General features: G+C 30.4%; 1 protein-coding gene across 1 annotated transcript in view; it reads right to left on the reverse strand.

The window, feature by feature from the left end:
* The window catches only part of LOC129955181 (dual oxidase 2-like), a 90,643-nt gene that overhangs the window by 8,991 nt on the left and 59,299 nt on the right, over positions 1–22,353 (reverse strand). The window contains exons 20-27 of the mRNA XM_056068203.1: positions 21,916–22,091; positions 21,233–21,320; positions 16,959–17,155; positions 13,107–13,337; positions 12,397–12,490; positions 9,084–9,133; positions 6,500–6,781; positions 3,812–4,041 (exon numbers count right to left, since the gene is read on the reverse strand). Of these exons, the coding sequence (XP_055924178.1) occupies positions 3,812–4,041; positions 6,500–6,781; positions 9,084–9,133; positions 12,397–12,490; positions 13,107–13,337; positions 16,959–17,155; positions 21,233–21,320; positions 21,916–22,091 (1,348 nt within the window). The remainder of the gene's footprint in view (positions 1–3,811; positions 4,042–6,499; positions 6,782–9,083; positions 9,134–12,396; positions 12,491–13,106; positions 13,338–16,958; positions 17,156–21,232; positions 21,321–21,915; positions 22,092–22,353) is intronic.

Genomic DNA, 22,353 nt, shown 5'->3' on the forward strand with positions numbered 1-22,353 from the left:
GTTATTCCCCTTAATACCTACCTTGTTCAGTGTACCGAAAAATAAAAAAATATATTTGTTTAAAGTTGAATTTCTCCGAAAAAGTAATCGACATCTTCTTACAACTCTGTAGGAATTTTTAACAATAAAAATTTTAAAAATAATCTTTAAAATGATGCATCGTCTTAAATGGTGAGTGAGAGTCACCATCCGAGTGCTACAGGTTAATATTTATGAAGTCCTGTTTTAATAAAAGCATCTGAAAAGTGCGAGTGACAATACTGTTTAGTTTCCAGTCATACAAGGAAAATTGTTAAGTAATTTAATAAAAAATGTAGCATCGCTTTGGAATTTTACAGACGTGTATAAAATGATTCAAGCTATCATATAAACCAGTAAAAAGTATTGATAGTTTGTTGATTTTTTTTTAGTGCTATATCACCTTAAGACTCAAATATATATATATATATATATATATATATATATATATATATATATATATAAATATTTAATGATTACCATGTATATGCAAAAATGGTGTGAAATTTCTTGGTTACGAATGCTGCTTGAATAACATTTAATAGTAGAAGCTCTAAATATACGAGAAGTTATTTAATTTCTTTGCAACCAAATGTCCCTTCCGTTTAACAAAAAAAAAAAAAAAAAAAAAAAAAAATCAAACGTATTTTCCATAGAGAGCTGAATTGACGATCATTGTGGCTTCATTCCCTTCAAAGAAAAAATGACTCGACAATTCTACATTTGTAAAAACCACAAAACCCAAAAAATTACTTTGGGCTGTGTAATGATTGCAAGTGTAATCGACGCGAAACCATATAAGAATAGCGTTGTGGTTGACGACTTCACCAGGATGTTCGGTATCGAAATGGCGCCTGAAAAGCTGCTGTATTTCAGTTACAAATTATTATAAGAAAGAAAAAGTATTTTCGAGTCCCCAATGATATGATGGAATATTTAACATCACTATATGGAGAGTTGAACGACACTTAATACAATCTCTTATCATCCTATTAATAGAATACTATCATTACATAAACATGCTTTTTCTCAGAACCATTCTGTACTTAGAACAAAAATCAAATACAAAAGCACTTGATGACTTTTCTGTTATTTTTCAGAAAGTCTCAAATTTATTTTTTTCATAGAAGGATCTATTTTTATATGCTATAAATACAAGAGGTTGAAATATATTAAAGATTTATACTTTTTAGATTTACTATCTCATCTGAATTGAAAATTATACCTCGTCAGATTTTTGAATGCATTCTCAAATGGAAATCTCAAAGTGCTAGATGAACATATAGAATATGACAATATATTTCATCCAACCACACCACTATTCCATTAATAAGTCAAGCTGCGTGAATTCTTGCGTAGCCACGATAGAACTTAAATTCTTTACGATTATTGAATTTTTGGATGAGCGATGAGCTCTAACTGCCGAGCTATCTACACTATAATTCGTCCAGTTTGTTTGATTCCTTGATATCAATTCGAAAAACACTTGAGACAAATCTTTATCTCAGAAACCAATCGGATCGGTTAGGTACCACATGGTACTAAACAATCTATCCCACATAACTGACTATCTATCTGAAATTATCTTTTATCAATTGACTGAAAAAAGATAATTTCAGTCTGTACAGTGAGTACACCGCAGATGTCGAGAAATGGACATCTTTGAAATGGCTATCCGTCGAGTATACATTTTATTCCGATAACGTTAATAGTTTAAACAAGCGTATGAGTTAAACGATTCGATTTAACATATTTGCCGATTTATTTTTGACTTCACATTTCATTTCACATATTCATTCATTTTTTTAAATAATAGTATTAGTTTCTAAATTTTAACAAATGAGGATTTCATTGAAATAATTTCGCATTAACTTATAATGAAAATTACAGTTATTCATTGTGATAACCAGCTATTCAGCTGGAAGGCAGTCTCAATGTGGTTCTTGTGTTTGTGTCAAGAACCTGAGTTTTATTAAGTAAGACTGAAATGAAGGTAGGCATTTTCTCATGTCTGGAAATGCATCATATAGCGTACATTACGGCGATACTTATTATTAGCATAAATGTAAGATGAAAAATCTTACTTCATAAGTTTTGCGTTCTTATTAAATATTATATTGTTAATACTGAGATTCATGAACTTGTTACTCTTCTTCTATTAATATTCAGTAGATTTAATAACAAACTATTATATTGTTAATATTGAGATTCTTGAACATGGCACTCTTCTATTTCTATTCAACATACTTTTATTTCCCTTTTCATTTTCAATTCTCACACAAATTTAGGGCAATAAAATTCTTCAATTTATTCTTTCATTTTAAACGTTTACTTTTTTATATTTGTCAACAAAAACTAACATTATTTTCATGTATTCCTAACTGAGTCGCCAAGTATCGAAATCACCGATAGTATACCGATGCATTATCGGTGGTTGTATACATGGTATGTTTTCCATAGGTTAGGAAAATCTGTTGTAGAGCATGTCACCACAAGCTGATTATGAAAATCAACAACTTGGCCATCCATTTTCAACTTATAAATGAAACTTAACTTTTTTTCATAGAATGAAGCAAAAACTATCAGATATTGTTTGATATGTTAATATCCCAGATGAGAACAATTCTAATATTTTCAAAAATGAAGTAATTATCCATTGTGAATATGTATAATGTCTCTTTGAGTCACAGAATAATACAAGACGAAAATGATTGTTGAATTAGGGAATACTCTTTTCATTTTTTTTTCTTTTCGAATTTAAGTGCATATAGATTGGGTCATGTTCGACCAAATAATTTTTTTTTGTAAAATTAATGCACAATTTAATTAAACAATTATCGTATAGATTGGTTCATGTTTGACCAAATAATTTTTTTTTGAAAAATTAATGCTCAATTTAATTAAAGAATTTTAAATGTAATAATACAAGAAAAATTAAGTTTATTGTTTGAAAAATTAAATAAAGAGAAAAATTTCAAAATTATATACATAATGCGTTAATTAATATCTAAAAAGTTTAACTTATAGCTTTTGCATTTGCAGACTCTTTACTTAGAAAGGAATAATATATCTCGAATTTTCTTCAAAACACCGATAAAAGTTTAGATAATAAAGATTAAAAAATAAAAAAATAATAAAGCACACCATAGATAAAAAACGGGTTTGAATAAATAAGTTGCTGTTCAAAGAGCAGTTGAAAGCTAATATAATGGTGAATCTATATCTATATCTTATAGAAATAGAAAGTTTCACTTTCTTTTTTGTAAGTAATACTGCTTTTTATAATAATTACAGCAAATATTTATCAACATTCAGAGCTTCATCAAGAATAATTAAATTCACACTAAAATTTAAAATTTTTGTTCAATCAGATAGTATTTTGGGAAAGCGTATAGAAATACTACATAAAAAAATGGTTTCAAATTAAATTAACAGTTTCGAAATCTAAATATTTCTAAAACAGAATTCCTATAACATATCATCAATATGAACAATAAAAACGATATTAGATGTTTATGTTGACAAAAGAACAGGATAAAAACAAGCAATTTTGTTTTTATAGATATAACTTATATGTTAAGAAAAATGCATTACCGACCGATATAATATAAATTAAAATTAAGTTATATTAAATAAACAAAAATAAATAAACTGTAAAGCTGATAAGAAATAAATTATAAACTTAGAAAATCTTTAAAACATTATACAAAACTAATTTTCATAGCAGGAGAGAGAAAAGAAAAAAAAAAAAAAAAAAAAAAAAAGAAGAAGAAGAAGAAAAGAGTTCAGATACCTTTGGGAGAGCATGACGCTGCAGATTATTCGGATCATAGATTTTCCGAAGGTTAGTCGTCCAAGGTCCAACCGCTCTGATGTGCAAGCTTAAATTTTCTTCGTGTGGTGCAGATGATAAGGTAAATGGATGGAACTCGTTAGTGTTCAAGGGCACGCAAGCTATCCTGACCCACTGACCACTTTTATATTCAAAGTTATTGGGCCTTTTAAATTCCAGGTGAGTAACTCCTATAAAAAGAAATTGTTGCTTGAAAAAAATGTCAAATTATAGTAGAAAGTACAGTAAAAAAAAATCTTGCCTTTGCGATATGATGTTCAAAGGACTGTTCCAAAATGATGCATCATATTACATTCGGGTACACATTGCGATGGACTATTTAGTGATACAATATAATCGTACAAGTCTACAAAGGATCGTACAATCGTACAAGTCTACAAAAAATCCCCAAACTAGATACAAAATTACTTTTTAGTAATATTTCTGTCTATCGTTGTTAATAATAAAGATGAATGTCTGTATGTGCGTGTGTGTATTGGCGCTCTACCGCACAGATCGTTTGACATTGATGTACTAAATTTGACGTATATATAGTTTGGAGGATGGGATTGTGCACCTCAACACGATTTTTAAAAGATTTTAATTGATGAAAAAATTAAGTGAAATTTTAGAATTCTCCCACAATAATTTTCAAAATATTATGTTACCAAAATAATCTTTACATCATATTAAAATAAAAAGAAATTCTTTTTTAATGAAGTTATTTCCTTAGTTATATACAGGGTTAGCAAGAAATCAGTTACCCTCTTCAGAGGACTCTAAAGTTGCATTCTATTGGTCCAAATAAGATAAAATTCGAACTACAGATTATTCAGATGATGCGCTTTACATTTATTAAGTAAAAAAAAAAAAAAAAAAAAAAAAAAAAAAAAAATCCTAAACATAATTTGTGTTACAGCGCATATCTATTACCATTTTTCTGTAAATAAAATAAGACAGATTCTGAACGAACATTAGTTTCTTCTCTGTTCGTCATGTCTACATTGCAAGAAAAAGCGCTACTGGTGAAATTGTTCTTCCAGAACCAACAAAACTTCGTTGCAGCTCTAAAGGTATTTTGTCGTATGAAGCAGATACGAAGAGGTCCAATGTCTCCAGGTGCCTTACGCAAGATGATGCAGAAATTTGAAAAAACTGGCAACTAGGCATTCTTCCAGGTAGAAGACGGGGGAAAAAAATCCCGTCTTCCACCGTCGAAAATGTTGCGATCACACTCGTTGAAGCCAGCAGTCAGTCGCCGCATAATAGTGTGAGTTTGCCAGTTGTTTCCCGTGTTCTGGATATGCCGCATTCAACTGCACGAAAAATCGTTCGGCAGATTTTGCATTTTTATTCATACAAAATCAAGTCTGTTGCCGGACGGGGACTTAGATTTCCGTAAAACTTTTGCACTTCGGTTCCTTGCTCGAATGGTGGTTGACACAACTTCGCCATGGAACATTCTGTGGAGTGATGAGGCTCTTTTTTGCCTCAATGGGAAAGTTAACACCCACAACTGCCGAATTTGGTAGAGGAAAACCCTCACGTTATCCAGGAACAGCCCTTGCATCCTGAAAAAGTGATAGTATGGTGTGATTTTACAGCTACCTTTGTCACTGGACTGTATTTCTTTGAAGATATAACTTCAAATGGAATCCAAACCTGTTCCGTCACAGGACAACGGTACCATGATATGCTGAGGGATTTTATAATCCCAACTCTTCTGAAGCCTTTTGGATGCCTTCAAGACATCGTTTTCATGCAGGATGGCGCATCACCTCATATTGATCGTCGTGTAAAGCGATTGTTAATACAGCATTTCACAGAAGGCACGAGTTATCAGCCGTTCATTTCCCACTAGCACGGCCTCCTCGCTCGGAGGACATTACCCCTTGCGACTTTTGGTTGTGGGGTTATTTGAAGTACAATATCTACCGTCAAAGGCCTCATCTCTACCAGATCTGAAGGACAACGTTCGGCGACATATTCTTAATATTCCGGCAGACTCAATCAGGTCATCTATAATAAATATGGTTCTCCGATTGTATTGTTGAAACAAAAGAGCATATTGTTGAAAATGAAGGGGGACATATTGAGCTATTTTAATTTTACTTTATTTAACAATTATAAACCATATTAAATGATTTTATGTGTATTACAACGCCACCTAATGGTGGATTTTTGTATTAATTTTTTTTTATTTAATAAATGTAAAGCGCATCATCTCAATCTGTAGTTTAAATTTTATCTCAATGGATCAATAGAACGCATTTTAGAGCCCTATGAAGTGGGTACTTAGTTCTTGCTAACCCTGTATATATTTTTTTCTATTTTTTAATTAATTATTCCATGCCACAACCCCCTTTTTGATAAAAACCTTTCATTTTACTTTTTAATGCACTAACAAAAGTCTGTCGACTTTTAAAAATTTATTATCATATATCCTTCAATCTTATATATATTTCATTAAATTTTTCGCAAATTCACAATTAAATGTACACGCTCTTGAGCACATGGGCAAACAAAATTTAAGGAAATGGATTGATTCATAATTAAATTTTGGACATATCAAAATATTATATTATCATCAGGAGCACACAACTGTACCAAATAATTGCAAACATGATTCAGAAATACGTAAGAACAAACCTGACGGAAGTAGCTCAGCTTTTATGACAGGTATTTCCACTTTTTTCCGACTAACACTAATCAGCCTGTCGATGCAAAACAGCACACAAGGTCCAAGGAAAAAGTAATAAAATAGTGGCTCTTGAATAAGTTGCCCGATTCCATGAAGGATGCACAAAATGTAGAGGACCGGATACAAATTATGAGTTTTCCAAAATGCATTGAACACATGCCTACGAGCGAATTGAATTGCAAAGACATACATCAAGGTAAGTACGATGACCAGGAATACACCGGTTATGCCTGTAAAAAAAAAAGAATAGTTTATTCATATGATATTTATAAAAATATTATATTAATAACCAGGCTCTTTTTCTGCCGATGGTTTTAAAATTTTCATGATATTAGATGTATGCATAAAGAAACGACACAGAGGAGAATCTTAAATGGCTTCGGTTTAATTATTATTAATCTTATTAATAATATTTAAACCAAAAATAAAAAAACAGTTCTCTCGATTAAACCTGAATAACATTAATAAAAAAGGATAGCTTAATTTTCTGATAATTACTATTTTGATTATTTTTACTCTCTCGTATACGTAATATAGAGAAAGTATAGAAATCGCCAAAAAATTTGAAGTCGGGATTTTGACGAACTTCCACATTTTAGATCTCCTTAAGTACGAAAAACATATTTTTAGAAAATGTCCGTCTGTCTGTGACAAAGATAGTAAAAAAGTGCTTTGAGCTAGATGTTTGAAATTTGGTATAGGTCTTTACATTAAATGTGCAGATTTCTGTCAAATTTTGAATAAGATCTGTTCAGAAGGAATCTGGCTTCTGACTGTTCGATTATAAGTTAAGACAACTATAAAACGAAAAGAGCTAAATAAATAAAATTCGGTATACAGATTTAACATCCATAGTGCCGGTACTTTTCAGATCCTGTGTCAAATCTAACAAAGAGTTGACCATCTGTCTGTCTGTACTTTCAGAAATATGCAAATGCGATAACTCAAAAACGCAATGACTTGCATATATCAAATTTGGTATGGATTTTTGTGACTACAAGTGCAGTTTTGTGCCAAATTTTTTTGTTTCAATCGTTTGAGAAAAACACGTCTAAATCACAAAATTGATTTTCGGATAATATTAATTCCATTAAAGGAAAGAATCGCCAAATAACTCGCCAAAAATGACATGACAGATTCAATATCAATGCTTAATTCACGCAAAAAATTAATGTTTCGTAACTTTTGTACACCAATGCCAAGTAAGATGTTCTCTGGCATGACAAGTTTATCAGAGAGCATGAAAGAAACTTTTGTGAGACTACTCCTGCTGCTTTTACTAATTTTTTATAACAAAAACAGAGCATAACATTTAGCTGATTTACACAATTTAACAGATTTGTCTGTAAAATTAAAATGGTGCTAGAAAAAGAAGAGAATTATACAAACATTTGAAATTTAATAGAGTAAACTAGATAATTACAACTAATAAAACACTGATATTAACTTAAAATGCTTGCAGTCCTTTTAAGTAATCACCAAATTTTGATACAACTAATTGCTACAGTGGAAGGCCTAAAGTACTTACTATTGCTAATTGCACAGACGAAACAATCTGTTGCTTTAAAAATATCTGTAATTGCTCGGTAGTTCTTTTTACATACCATACATCGCTCTACAGTTTCATTTTTTTAAAAACAAATTATAAACACATGGGCAAAAAAACCTGCCACAAATTAGTCATATGAGCAGCGAACGCACAAGTTTGGAATCAATATAAAGCAGTACTATTTAAAACACAAACGGGAAAAAAATATCTAATGGAACGGAAATCAAGCTGAAAGTCTAAAAAAGAATTCTGGAAGTGCTCTCCTCTTACTGCATATCATCCTTAAGTTGTTGAGTGCCATCATCCAAAAATGCCAGTCCCGGAATCCTGAAACAATTAGTATTCTACGACTACCTTATTGTTGAAGACAACAAGTTGTACATAATTCTGATGACAGAGGGCGTATAATCATCTCAAGTTAGTACTGCGTAATTGCAGAATCGCAACTATTAAATATTCAGTTATAAATTTAACACTTTAACTGCTACGACATCTTAGTTGTCCCATGCATTTCAGGTTTAACATAAGTAAGACTGGTTAAAATAATTCCAAAACTCATTATTCATTTTGAAATCAAAGAACCGATGCCTTGAATTAGAATATTTGTTTCGGGATACGGAGATTGTAGTTTCAGACCAGAATCTCACGAAAAATCCACTGTTTGATAGGTCTGACAGGTATTAAATACATCAGATTCTAATATATTCATGCTAAAATGAAGGCAGGAGGTGTCGTCTTGTCACAGACGTGACACCAGTTGAAAAATTACGAGGTTCAAATCCAAACAGTTCTCGTGTAGCTTTAGAACCTATTAAGCTGTTTGCAAGTAAGAAAAAAAGTGTAATGCCCCGTAAGTCAGAAGTGTGACTCATGTGTCACATTTAATATCAATGCCAGAATTACATAGATTTTCTTATTAAATTACAAAATTCAAAATCAAATATCAGAGATAAATAAAAAAAAGTTTGGAAATGGAAATTTACCTGTAATTGTTTGAAATAGCCAATATGGAAGTTTTGGAGGATTTTGAAAACTGTAAATAATAATAATAAAAACAATTCATTTGTAAATAAATGCAAACATTCGAATAGACTTTCACGATCATTAAAAACACATATTACGTTTTTTTTTCTGATCATTAGTTTTAAATGGTATTAAAATTGTTTGAAATATAAGATCTTCAAGTATCTGAAAGTCAATCATAAAAATAAATTTAACTTTATTTCTTACTGAACATTGATCCTTAATGTTTTATGATGGGTGTTTGGTTGATTTCATTTTTGTGTAGATTTTACTTTTTTCTGCCTCATTCTCAAAACTCACTTTGATGAAGTAAGAAAATAGTTTTCTGATACGCTAAGCGATAGGTAACTTGCGCCACTATAGCACATACAGTTAATTTTGTATATATATATGTAATGATATTTTAAACTCTTAATTTAATCCAAATTAATTTCCAAGATTTTATCTTAATTTAGCCCATCGCAACTTCATTCTAAAATATTCTCTTATTTCGTGATCCAATTCCACTTTTGGTTTAATTAAGTCCTCTGTAAAAATAATGCGCCATCAGTACTACGTATCAAGAGAAAGTGATATCTTCGGTTGCCCTTGAAAAAGTGTCAAAGGTCACTATGTGTATTGAATTTGCGCTTGGCCAGAAATCCTATGTTATATAAGACTAGTGATCATTTGTTCGTCCCTTTTCGCTCTTCTTACTTCTGCTTTGAACCGCGCTGCGCCTTCTTGTAAATCATGCCTGCCACTCGGAATAGAATGAAACGAAATTAAAACTACAAAGTCTCGTCATTGCTTCAACCAAAATAATGTTACATATTATTAAGCCGACAGGATTAGAAAAATTCATTATATATATATATATATATATATATATATATATATATATATATATATATATATATATATATATATATATATATATATATATATATATATATATATATATATATATATATATATAAAATTGATACTGTGGCACCTTGCTGAACGAGTGTAATTCTTTTCCGAATCTTACTCGTACTGCGTTAAGAGAAACATTTTTTTCCTGAGGAATCCATGTAAAATAGAACAATGCGTTCCATTCAGAGAAAAAAAAAATTACTGAAACAAGTTTATAATGTATGCTTCTTCTTACGAGAAAATTTTCTAAAGAGTTTGAAAATTTTCTGAAGATTTTCTTTGACTACACTTCGAAACATTCATAACATTATAGTTAAATGAGTTTGTAGCTCGCATAGCTACTGTCTTATCAGAGTGGTACTTCTCAACATACGATGCAATAATTTTCAATACTTTCAACAACCTTTTTATATCACTGGAAGGTTGTTGCTCTATTGCATCTATGATTTCTTCCTATCTTGACCAAATCTCCTCCTAGATTTTTTGCTGTGACACAGAATGCATCTCCAAAAGTTCTTCGTTGGTAGTTCTGGCTATGTTCTTTCACCTGTTCATCGATGCTTTTACTATCCACTCTTCCCCCAAACTCTAGACCAGAGACAAAATCTTGTCGATTTAAAAGATTTGGTGAAACCCATTGGAGTCGCATTTACAACACTATACGGCAAAAAGTTCTTCCATGTCGATATAAGGGTTCTTTTCAAACAAGTACTCAACACGGATTGATACATTTCAATTCACCATGTGACGACACGGTGTCTTGTTGTCACTCGTTCAGCGAAACATCGCTCGTTTAAGCAAACATTATTTTATTTTCCACGTTTTACGAATTACTCGTTAATGCGAGGTTTGATAGAATTAATTTTTTATAAGTTAAATAATGTTGATTTAATTAATAATGATGTCTTGAAAAAATCTTTCAGTCTAAAAAGGCACATATGCACTGTCCATTCTATTTATAAGTTGCAATTATTAAGTAATAAATTGAACCAGGGATAGATTATCAAGTAAGTAACTGCGAACTTGATAATTTTTAACAGTATTTTCAAGGTATTTTCATTTGATTTATAAAAATCATGTATCCAAACTTATTCAAATTAATATGAAGCATCCTATAAATTCCAGAACAGTATTCTTATGACTTCTTAATATTTTTAAATTAGCTAAACGATCAATGTATTTAATTTTTTTCAGTTGGTTGAACAATTCGCCAGGTCAATAGCTCTGAAAACTGTATCAGAGCAGATTAGATTATATCTAAAACATTTTCGATTTTTTTAACCATTTCGTTGAAAATTACTTTAAATTTTTTTATACTCTCTTGAAGTAGATTCGAAATTAAATATTTTAGACTATCATAATACATGCTACTTATAAACTGCTTACATAGAGCTTAAGGCTTAAATACGAATGTTACCTTTGGGCAACATTTGTATTTAAGCCTGAAGTGCACTGGCCAGTTTTATCTTCTAAAATATTATGAGAATAAATTTGAAGCTCTATGGCTTATATTGCCAATAGGGTACGCACTGAAATTTTTATTAAATCACTAGACAGTATGTACAAGGCCGAATTTACAAATAAATCAATTGGGTTTTTTTTGGTAACTGCCATTTTTGTTCAAATGCGTGATTAAAAATACCATGCATTTGAATGATTAAAAATATCATTTTTATTGCGCAATGCTGAATTAAAAGTTGCTGCTAAAAATGGTATTTAAATCTATATTTATCACTATTCACAAATTTTTTTTTATTCAAATAAAGGCCAATGCTGTCTGTTTACAACAGGCTTTTTCTTAGACATGAAGTCTTAAAGCATTTATTTAAGGCCTTTCCCCCAAAATGTATTTAAAAAATAGAAATAAAAATGATTATTGAGTAATATTTTTTGTTCAAGGTTTAATCAAACCCTGAACGGGATCCTTCTGAGCGGGAATAGTTTTTCTCTTTTGCATTAACTAAAAGCTGATCAATAATCCTTTTAATACCGCAACAAAATTTTCATACCAGAAAAGATATTAATAATAAACGTTTCTGCTCAGTATGTCAAAATTTAGTCGAATGCGCAGATGACATGAGCAGTTGCTTTTAATCAAGTGACGGTGAATTAATAATCGATTCCATCAGAGATATGAAGTCAAAATAATAAATTTTTCGATGTTAAAATTACATACAATCCTACACGTTTTTATAATTCCGTATTTTAAAATTTAGATTGAAATATAGTATTTAATAAGAAAAAAAAATTTATTTGACCTTAAAAGGAAATCTGCTATTAATTATTTATTTTAAAAAAATTATACTTTTTAAGTATTTATATTCTCTTTTTACATGATGAACTAGGTAGAAACATAAGACAAAATATATTTCTTACTTTAAATGAAAATTAGGAAAGAGGCACTGTAGATCGCTCACAGTCTGTGTAGATACATGATAAAAATTTATTCCATGTCCTATAATATGAAACACTGAAAGAAAAATATAATATTATGTTTCAAATAATAACCCAGGCCATTATATGAAACAGCACACATATAATAAAATAATGTAGAAATCACTGAAACAAAATTGCAATACTTTAAAAAAAAAAAAAAAATCTTTTATTGTTGTCTTCAAATTGTTCTGAAACCGATGAAAGAAATAGAATAATATTTTTGACAATATTCTAGATAGTTCCAATTCATGATAATCTCGAACTATTACATGTTTAAATGGATTACCAAGAAATGGTAGAAAGAGTGCCAAATTAGTCACTAGAGTTTTTTAAAGCTTCAATAAAGGGAACATGCAAAATTAGAAATGCAACTGAAAAGAAATGGCAGATTCTTTATTTTAAAGAGATAAGTGGCATTGCGAGAGTAAGAGCCACCTGATACATTATATGAATTTTTTCAAGCTTGCATCAAAATTTATCTTCTATTCCCTCGCCTTTACCCGAATGATAGAGTTTGTGAAGATGTCAGACTAAAACAGTGAAGGTTACAGAAAATACTTTTTAATATATTAATGTAGTGGCATTTTTAAAGATACAAATGGAAAGAAAATTAGGATATAAAATGCTAAATGAAAAATGATTGCACTTACATGAAAATATGAGAGCCCAAAATGCAATGTATTTATGGAATGTTATTGCCGCATCAAATGGGATATATTGGTGAAAGAATGTTTCTCGGAGAAATGTTATTGTGTTACGACACATAGTTAACAATATGGTGCTGTATGCAAACATCATAGAGCTCGCAGCTCCTCGGGTAACAGTCACGCCATAGCCTGCAATTCTTCTGAATCCCGTATGCTCAGCTTCAACTGAATAATCTATAGAAAAAATATATTTTATATCGCATTAAAGAATGTAAAATATAAATAATTTAATTCATAAATAAATCGTATGCTATATGAAGGTAATCAAAACAATTCATATACATCACAATACTGAAATGATAAATCATATAATAAGTAACTTTTCAAATGTTATGGTTAGTGACTATTCAAATTAACATTACAGGGAAAGTTGTGCGGTATCTCATTACTCTCAGATGAATGTTCTTGAATACTGTCAGAATATATTTTGAAAATTAACATTAGCATTAAAAAACTTGTGACATAAGTTCTTTGCAATTAAACTATTTTCAGATGAAAAGTGAATAATTCCATACAACTTTGTTTATAACACTAGGGCACACATAAACGCATATTATCTATTCATAATGCAGCCTCTTGTATCTCTCTGCATGCAATTAGCTAGAATAGTATGAATTATAGTTGTCGCTATATCTCAGGAAAGAAAGCAATACCATATTATTTCGATAGGATCTATAATTGCGTACCTTTAATAGGCTTGGTATTATATCGCCCAAACATGCATAAGGATCATATGATTCAGACGCATGTTTGGGCGATCATACATGCTATGTTTAATAACACGATTAATTTAATCTGGTGATTTATTAAATCATATTATGTATACCTAAAATCAATCGCGAAAACTCTGGGCTCAGAGACTTATCATCTAAAAATGTCACACCCTTATTAGATTATGTGAGATCCACAGAGTATTTCAAATGGTCAAGAGGTTAAACGTAGCAATTTCTTGTTAAGGATTGGGTCAGTTTTATCAGAAAGTCTACACCAACTAAACACTCCTCATAGTATTATGGAACTACCATTAGCATACACAGTGTTCTGCACTTGTACCACATTGCTTAATGTATTAGTCATCGCCTTGTAGTTTGATTCACATAGGAACACGATCACCAACTCATATAAATGAAAATAAAATTATCCATCTTCTTTCAATCTTGAATTCCGCAAATCCGTTTGTAAGGAAAGCAATATGCAGAAGCCGATATTGCAATATGGGTAAAGACATTCGAGCAGGTCTTTCGTTAATAGATCTCATTACCAATAAATTTTCTTGTATAAATTTTATGGACATGTTTATAGAGACAGTACTTAAGATAACGCCAGTTTAAGCAGTGCCATTCGCTTATTATCATAGACATATTGTACAAATGTCGCTAATCGTGCTCATACAACAAACATAGATGAAACTCTTGCAGAAGAGAATAACATCCACGAAATATTGTCTGTATATAATCAACGCATCACTCCTCATTTTTTTGTTGTTGTTAAAACTAAAGTATGCTATATACTACATGGCGCTATACAAGACCCAAAAGATATTTTACAATATCGTACAGTGTTGATTTATTCGTGGACAGACTCTCATAAGAAAATTCGACATTATAATCACACGCTTTATAATTTGTTTTTAAAGAATACCCGCCATAATCAAATATGAACATCCGAACAGATGATTTATAATGAATGCCAATTCTCATGCCTTTACCGTTGGGTAAGTAATAAAGTAAGTAAATAAACTGAGTAAGAAAATAGTCACTAAGACAAGAAAAGTAAGTAAGTAAATTGAATCATTAAGGCTAAAAATATTGAGGTACAATGAAACTTGGACAATTTGAAACTAATGGGACCGAAATAAAAATTCGAATTCTATAAAAATTTCAATTAAACAAAACTGCTTTCCATTAGCATTATATTAAATGTGAAATTCAGGAGACTAGTGAAGTTTTCGAATTAATTCCATTGTTTAGAGTAATAATATTGTAAAGCAGCTTTTTTTCTATAAGGGTGGAAACCAGGGAATTTTTAAGCTTTTTATATTATAGAACAATTTTTGAATAGGAATATTCCAAGCATGGAGCTCCAACAATTACTTCCGGTTCAGACTTCGTTGATTCTAGTCATCGGGTAGAAATTAAAGCGATTTTCAATATTTTATGATGTATGAAAGAGTGCAAGAAAAACAATGATCACCTTACTCATTACATTCTTTTAACCTTTTCGTCGTCCGTAACACGTCTAACGCGTTCAAGTGATACTTCTGTAGGGCGGCCATAACGCGTTTCAAGCGTTCTTCTACATTTAAAAACTTTTAAACGATTAAAACGCTTTGTAAATGTTTGAGTTTTTGTTCTAATGCGGCGAAAAACAGAGGAAAAACAGAAATTTTCGCGGACAGGAGAGGACGGCGAAAGGGTTATAATGATTATGAACAATAAATATGGTTGGTGAATTACTGAAGTTTAAAAAAAAAATTAAAACCTATTTAGGACCATTTTAATGGCTTCTTGATTCAGAAAAAACCTTCGGTTGAAATTTAATATATTTACTTACTAAATGAAAGTGTTAATTAAGTATGACAACAAACATTTTTAATAAGAAATAGGTTTATTTGAAACATTTTTCAAATATGCAAAAATTAAAAACTACAAAAAAATACAAAATTCAAAATTTCAAATGAAATACATTCAAAAATGGAATTAAAAGTAATTATATTTTTTTTCTGCTAATGTTTTGAAAATGTCAGTGGTTGTCAAAACTTCTTAATCAAAATTTTTCATAGTTTTTATTCCTTTTTCTGGATGAATTTTGAAATCCATGTTAATTCTCACGCCTATTATCGAATTTTGAATTTTTTTTTGGAAAACCGCTTATTTTTCTACTACTACTAATAATAAATGTGTTAAGTTGGTATTCTACAGGCTAGATCGTTTGATCTACGGTTACCAAATTTGGCACATATATACTCTGGAGCGTGTAAATGTGCATTTCAGAGAGATTTTTTTGAAAATTTAAATTAAAATTTTAACGAATTAAAAATTAAGTTGCATTTCGGGATTTTAATTTATAACTTCCAAAAATATTGAACAAAAATAAATTTCTTACCGTTTTAAAATTTAGCAAAGTTGTCTTTTTAATGATATCAGTTTTACAGTCCTCGAATTTTTTACTCAAGTTTGGCAATCTTTTAAAAATATTTTTTTTGGCTGATTTTCTACAATAAATCACATTGTTGTCTTGAAATTCGAACCACTTTCGATGTTTCATCAAATATTTAATCGCGTGATTTTCTTCCATTGTTAAAAGCTAATGACGAGGAATTCTTTTTAATATTTGTGTAATTCAGAAAACATATAAAAAAAATGTGAATTTACAATATTGCAAAATTTAAAAGATAGATTAACCAGATATTTATATTTTTAATTTTGCTATGATATTATGAAACTATCCCAATTAGAAATTGTTCATATACATAACAAAAAGAACTTATGTAGCAAGGCAACTAAAATAATATGGCTCTAAATTGAGATAATTTGGCGAAACTATGGATATGAAGTTATATTTAAGTGATTTATTTCAAATCAAATATAAACAATATTCCCAGTGAACCGGCTAGTAAACTGAGACTACTAGTAAAAAATTTGATCAGATTTGATTTTCTTTTCAAAATCTATATTTATTTCAAACAAGAAGATCCCTTCAAAGAAAACAGTTCAATTAACTTCAAATACTTAAGAAGCCATTTTGTTAGTACAATTATTAATCAAAATCTCCATATGATAAAATTTCACTTACAATAAGCTTTCTGAATGAATATTCCAAAGATAACAAGTGTGTATAGGGTGGTCCAGAAAATGTGTGGCCTGTAATTTTCGATGAATCGAACGAGTCGATTCACTTGTTGCTTTGTTGGATCTTTCTCATACAGATTTGGTTTTGTTGCAACTCGAAGATACGTTTTAGTACCTTCTATCGATCCTGTTCCAACGATACTAAAATAACAAAAATTTCATCATCAATAGACAATTTTGGCATGCGTATGAGAAGAAATTTTCAAGTGCATTGATAAGATAATGTTTCAGTACGGAATTGATCATTAATCCGAGTTAAATAATCTTTGGCCCGATCAAAATGCATAAATATTTGTCGATATATTAAAAAAAGTAAATATATTCTGTAATATATATTATACATATGAAAACTAGTATCGCCGAAAGCTAAGTCTGATTCCGAGGTAAAGCATTGTCATGCAGCTCTCCCCCTTCACATACTAGCTTCTTTTCAAAATAAGAATATATTTTGGTGTTATTTTGAGCCGATGGGCCTCTCCTCTGGGTTCGAGAATCTTTCACCCCTGACTCCCGTTCTAGATGGGCCAGATGAATACTATATTTAAAACGAAAGTTGTTTCCTTTCATACAGTTTTTTCTCTATACTTAAGACACACAGGGCCTGCCATCTGGGAGGTGCGGCAGATGCAATGCACTGGCGCTCTGCGAATGAAGGGACTCCAACATGATGAACTAAAATATTGTTCTGAATAATAATAGTGGCATGGAAAGAAGATAGGAAGAAATTTAATTGAAACAATCGATTGGGTTGTAAATATACGAAGTTTACAGACATATTACAGTCTAGTGAAAGTGCGCAACTTATTATAAACACAAAATAAGTAGATTTACGGTCATTTACCTTGTCTTCTAGATTAAATTGCATATAGTATTTTGATAATTCATACTGTAAACTGTTTAATACTGTTACATTTAATCATGTCCATGCTAAGAAAATGTCACTCTGGGTGTCAAAAAAGAAACTTAGCAGAAAAGCTAAATTTGAAGAATTTATTAGATCTGTTTTCTTGTCTGTGAAATAATTTTGGCAAAATATCCTTAAATGCACTATACTAAGAATAAAAAAAAAATTGCATAAATTGTAATTTTTCTGAAGTAATTAATAGCAAAAACAAAACCGCGTAATAAATAAATACATTTTTAAAAATTTTATTTAACAAAATATTTAGGGCCCCAAATGATCGCTTGCACCCAGGCCCTTTATAGAGAAGACTGGCTCTGAAGATACACGTGTATTTCATCTTCCACCAATAAATCAGTCGCTTGCAATTTGTTTAAGAACCGTCAAAGACGAGATTAGAATAACTAAAAAAGGCCAGAGAAAAAAATTGCTGGAAAATTGTTTAGCATTATTTATCAGGTTTTAGTCGTGCCTTTTCCGATGACGTTCTTTACTTATAAGTATTGAAAGAGCAAGCGTTGCAATCTTTGAAAAAACAAATCGATATCGAGATTTTGAAGAATCTTCACGTTTACACCTTCTTGAGGCCAAGGGGAAAAAAATCGACTAATGTTTGATAATGGAGATGATAATTTAAAAAAAGCAACGAATTAAATTTATGAAATTCGTTAGTGGACTTGACATCCAAATTCTAGATTTACATCAAATTTTGAATGAAATCAGCGGATGGAAAGTTTATCGATATGCTTGTGGGCATGCGAATCGATAACTCAAAAAAGCTAAATGGATAAAATTTGGCATGTTATTTAATCATGGGAATCGTAAATCAGCAACAAAATACATCAACGGATTTGGTGGTCTTTATATTCGAGCGTATGTGAATACGATAACTAAAAAGCACAATGATTTAGGTAATTGGTAATTGTAAATTATATATCAAATATTGGATAAAAAAGTCGATGGCAAGACGCCCAAATAATAACAGTTCTACAAAATTCTGTCACATTGAGTTAGAATAAAAGAAAAGAGCATTCCTGTTTCTTTCTTTCTTTTTCAATTTTACTTTTATCTTTTTTTCTTCTTTTTTCTTTTTCAAAAGGAAAAGAGTGTATAAAGTTCAGCCTTGATTAAACTCCCATTTGAAACCCACAGTTAACGACTAACTGGAATGGACCATATAATTTCGAACCATGGTCAAATGATAAGAACGACTCCTAACCGGTTATCCCTTCCCAAACTTCCATTTCCATCTATCAGTGGATTGAAGTTTGAACCGAAGGATTTAACAAACACCAAGTTCGCACTCTTAGGCGAAATCATGAATCGACCTTCCAGATCCAAACCGATATTCTGCCAGTTGTAGTATCAGAGGACACTCTTTAAAATAAAAATTCAGATATCTCATCTAAGTCAACATTCTAAACAGTGCACTATTTTTAGAATTTTTTTTTTTATTTAATAGCTTTAATATTTTTTTAATAGCTTTATCATAGAGTTATAAACAAAAATTGCATTTTTATTTCTAGAAAGTATAAAAGCAGTCTTTGTATTCAGAGAATAATTACACGTCTTTTCTGAATACAAGGGATGAAAATAATCTTTGGTTGAGAAAAAATTTTTCCTCTTTTTTATCTTCAAAAGTCACCTCACCCACTTGATCAAGTTAAAGAGCTAAAAATGTATTTTACTGCATAATATCCATTCTGTTACAAAAACTTAATTTTTTTTTGGTGAAACTTTAATGATACGGCCATCTTACTACTCAAATACAACATCTTTCAACATCTATTTGTTCATTAAAATCTAGGCCCGATTTCGGAAAACAATAGGTATAAACCTGATAATATCTATTGTTTGAAATGGACCTTAATACACATTAAGGTGCACGTTTGTGTTTAAGGTTCAACGCTTTTTTTTTTTTTTGCAAGTGTGATTATATCCAAACCATACGACGTGACTGTTTAGGTGTTGTCTTCATTAATTCAAAAATATGCGTCTGTATATTTGCATATATTTCAAAAAGAAAGATAATCAAATCAATCAATCAACTTTAAAGACAAAAATGGCCGTCATGAAAAGTAACGACAATGCTTTAAAAGCATTTTCTGAAGAGGCACAAAATAAAAATACATAAAAAAAGTTTTTAAAAAAAATTATTGATAAGAGATGGTAGATTCACGATATAAGATTCAGGTCAGAATGCTTCATAATTATCAAATTCTATAATGAATATCGATATGCCGTCTGTAATAGGAATGCTAGTAGAGATAAAGATGACAGAACCTGAGAAGAGTTTATATTATTTGTAATACTAATAGCTGGGAAAATGTGAAGGAGAAAATATAATAAATACAAAATAGCATCGGATCGAAATCACAGATATTTTAAGAAATAACTATCAATATTAATAAGAAAGATTTAATAATTAAATTAATTACTAACACCAGTTGCAGCTCATGCGTCAGAAAGGAAACGAGTAATTGGCACATCTTTGGCAATTTCCGGAATACCGAGACAAATTCTGGTAACAAGAATTGGAGAATGGACGGTGGGCGTTTCGTAAAATATTTCTGAAATCAAGGCTTTTCAGATGTCCGTTAAAAAAGAAATAGGTGAGCAAGATTCGAAAAATCTAGGGATGAGATAAGTGAATGACCTGTTAAAGGTAAATGACACCCATGGAATAGCATTTATCTTTCTTCCTCTTGTATACTTGAACTATTTTTGCAATTAAAATTGCCAATATACGTAAAAATATTAGCTTCGCAATATCCTTCTGGTCTAACATCTGAGGCATCCATCCCCTGACCATCCCACGCTACGCTACAGGAGCCAGAAATTGGATGCATTCTCCATACTAATATATCAGGGAAACAGAATATTCAAGTAGTTAACTTACCAGCTAATGAGTTTTTGTAGTAAATCATTTAGCATAAATCGCGAATTGTGTTAAGCATGTTGTTGCTTTTATCTTGTCCTGTCATAACACAAAGTTGTGACTCTCTTTCTTTCACCTCAGGTGTAATATCGAATGTGCTTAAAATTTTATAATACAAGGCTCTTTGTTATAAGGAAAAATTAGAATTCAAAGAATTAAGTTTTATATGAAGGCAAATGTGTATGCATTTTAAATTTGTCTTCAGAGTTTTTTAATTTCTCTGCAATCCGATTATAACACATATATATACGGCATATGCAGATTTCAATTATAAGTAATTGCTCGAATTTACATTAAAACAAACTTTGCATGAAAATCTTAGTTATAAACGAAGAATTCAAATAATTTTGCAGAGTTATGACAGAAAAAAATCGTTTACCTATAAGCTCGTACAACAGTTTCCTCTGCTCGAAATGCCATACTTTTTCGAGGCAACTGTGCAGCAGTTGTTTTAAAGCCGTCACCAACTTATTAAAAAAAATAAAGTATTTTAGAAATAAAATATAAAGAGTGTGAAAAATAAAATATACAAAATGGATAACATTATGTGACAAAAAAATATTTATTATTTAAAAACGTTAATTACGGTACAATAAAAGGATTTTTTTTTAACTTTTATTTTTTATCGTACTAAGTGATTCAGAGCAAAGCTTACGATCAGGCGCCATGAAATATATGTCCACTCTATGTATTCTAATTTTAAGAATGAGTGCTAGAGTAATTTGAATGTGAAAGTGAAAAATTTGGACATTCAATGTAATGGCCAAAAGATCGTCTTGTGCCGACATAATCTGAGTCATCTATAAGTTGAAGCTGCTCTAATTCGATGCCTTAAGATGATATTGCATGCGCAATATTCTTAAGTTAAAATACCCGGTTTTTGTAATGCAGCGAACGTGGTAAATTAAGCTTCATTCTTTTAACACTCCCTCCCTCATCCTTTTTTCAGTATCACAAGCATATTTGTAAGGACAGGGATGGGGGAAGGTGTTGACTAAAATATTAAATATTTCAGTTTAGAATGCAACAATGAAAAAAAAAGATAGACAAATTTAAACTTACTATTAAAGCTTAATTGCACATAACCCAACTGTTCGCGATGATCAGCTAATAAATGTTGAAAATCATCAAATGTCATCTCTTGCTTTTGCTGTAATCCAGCTGATGTAAACATGGAAGCAACAAGCTCATCCAACTGCTGAGGAGATAACGACTGGTTGGCTAATTCCAATAGTGACCTGTTAATATGCATAAAACAAACAGAAAAAAACTTTTTCAAATCTATTTCCATATATTTAAAAACTTTATATGACGCATAACATTTATCAACTTTGCCTTTGATAAATGTTATATATATATATATATATATATATATATATATATATATATATATATATATATATATATATATATATATATATATATATATATATATAATGATATTTTAAACTCTAATTCTAATTAATTCAATTGAAGCTTTGTTAAAATGATTGCGTCAGC

This window comes from Argiope bruennichi, chromosome 2 (assembly GCF_947563725.1).
Source record: "Argiope bruennichi chromosome 2, qqArgBrue1.1, whole genome shotgun sequence".
In the NCBI taxonomy this organism is placed as follows: Eukaryota; Metazoa; Arthropoda; class Arachnida; order Araneae; family Araneidae; genus Argiope; species Argiope bruennichi.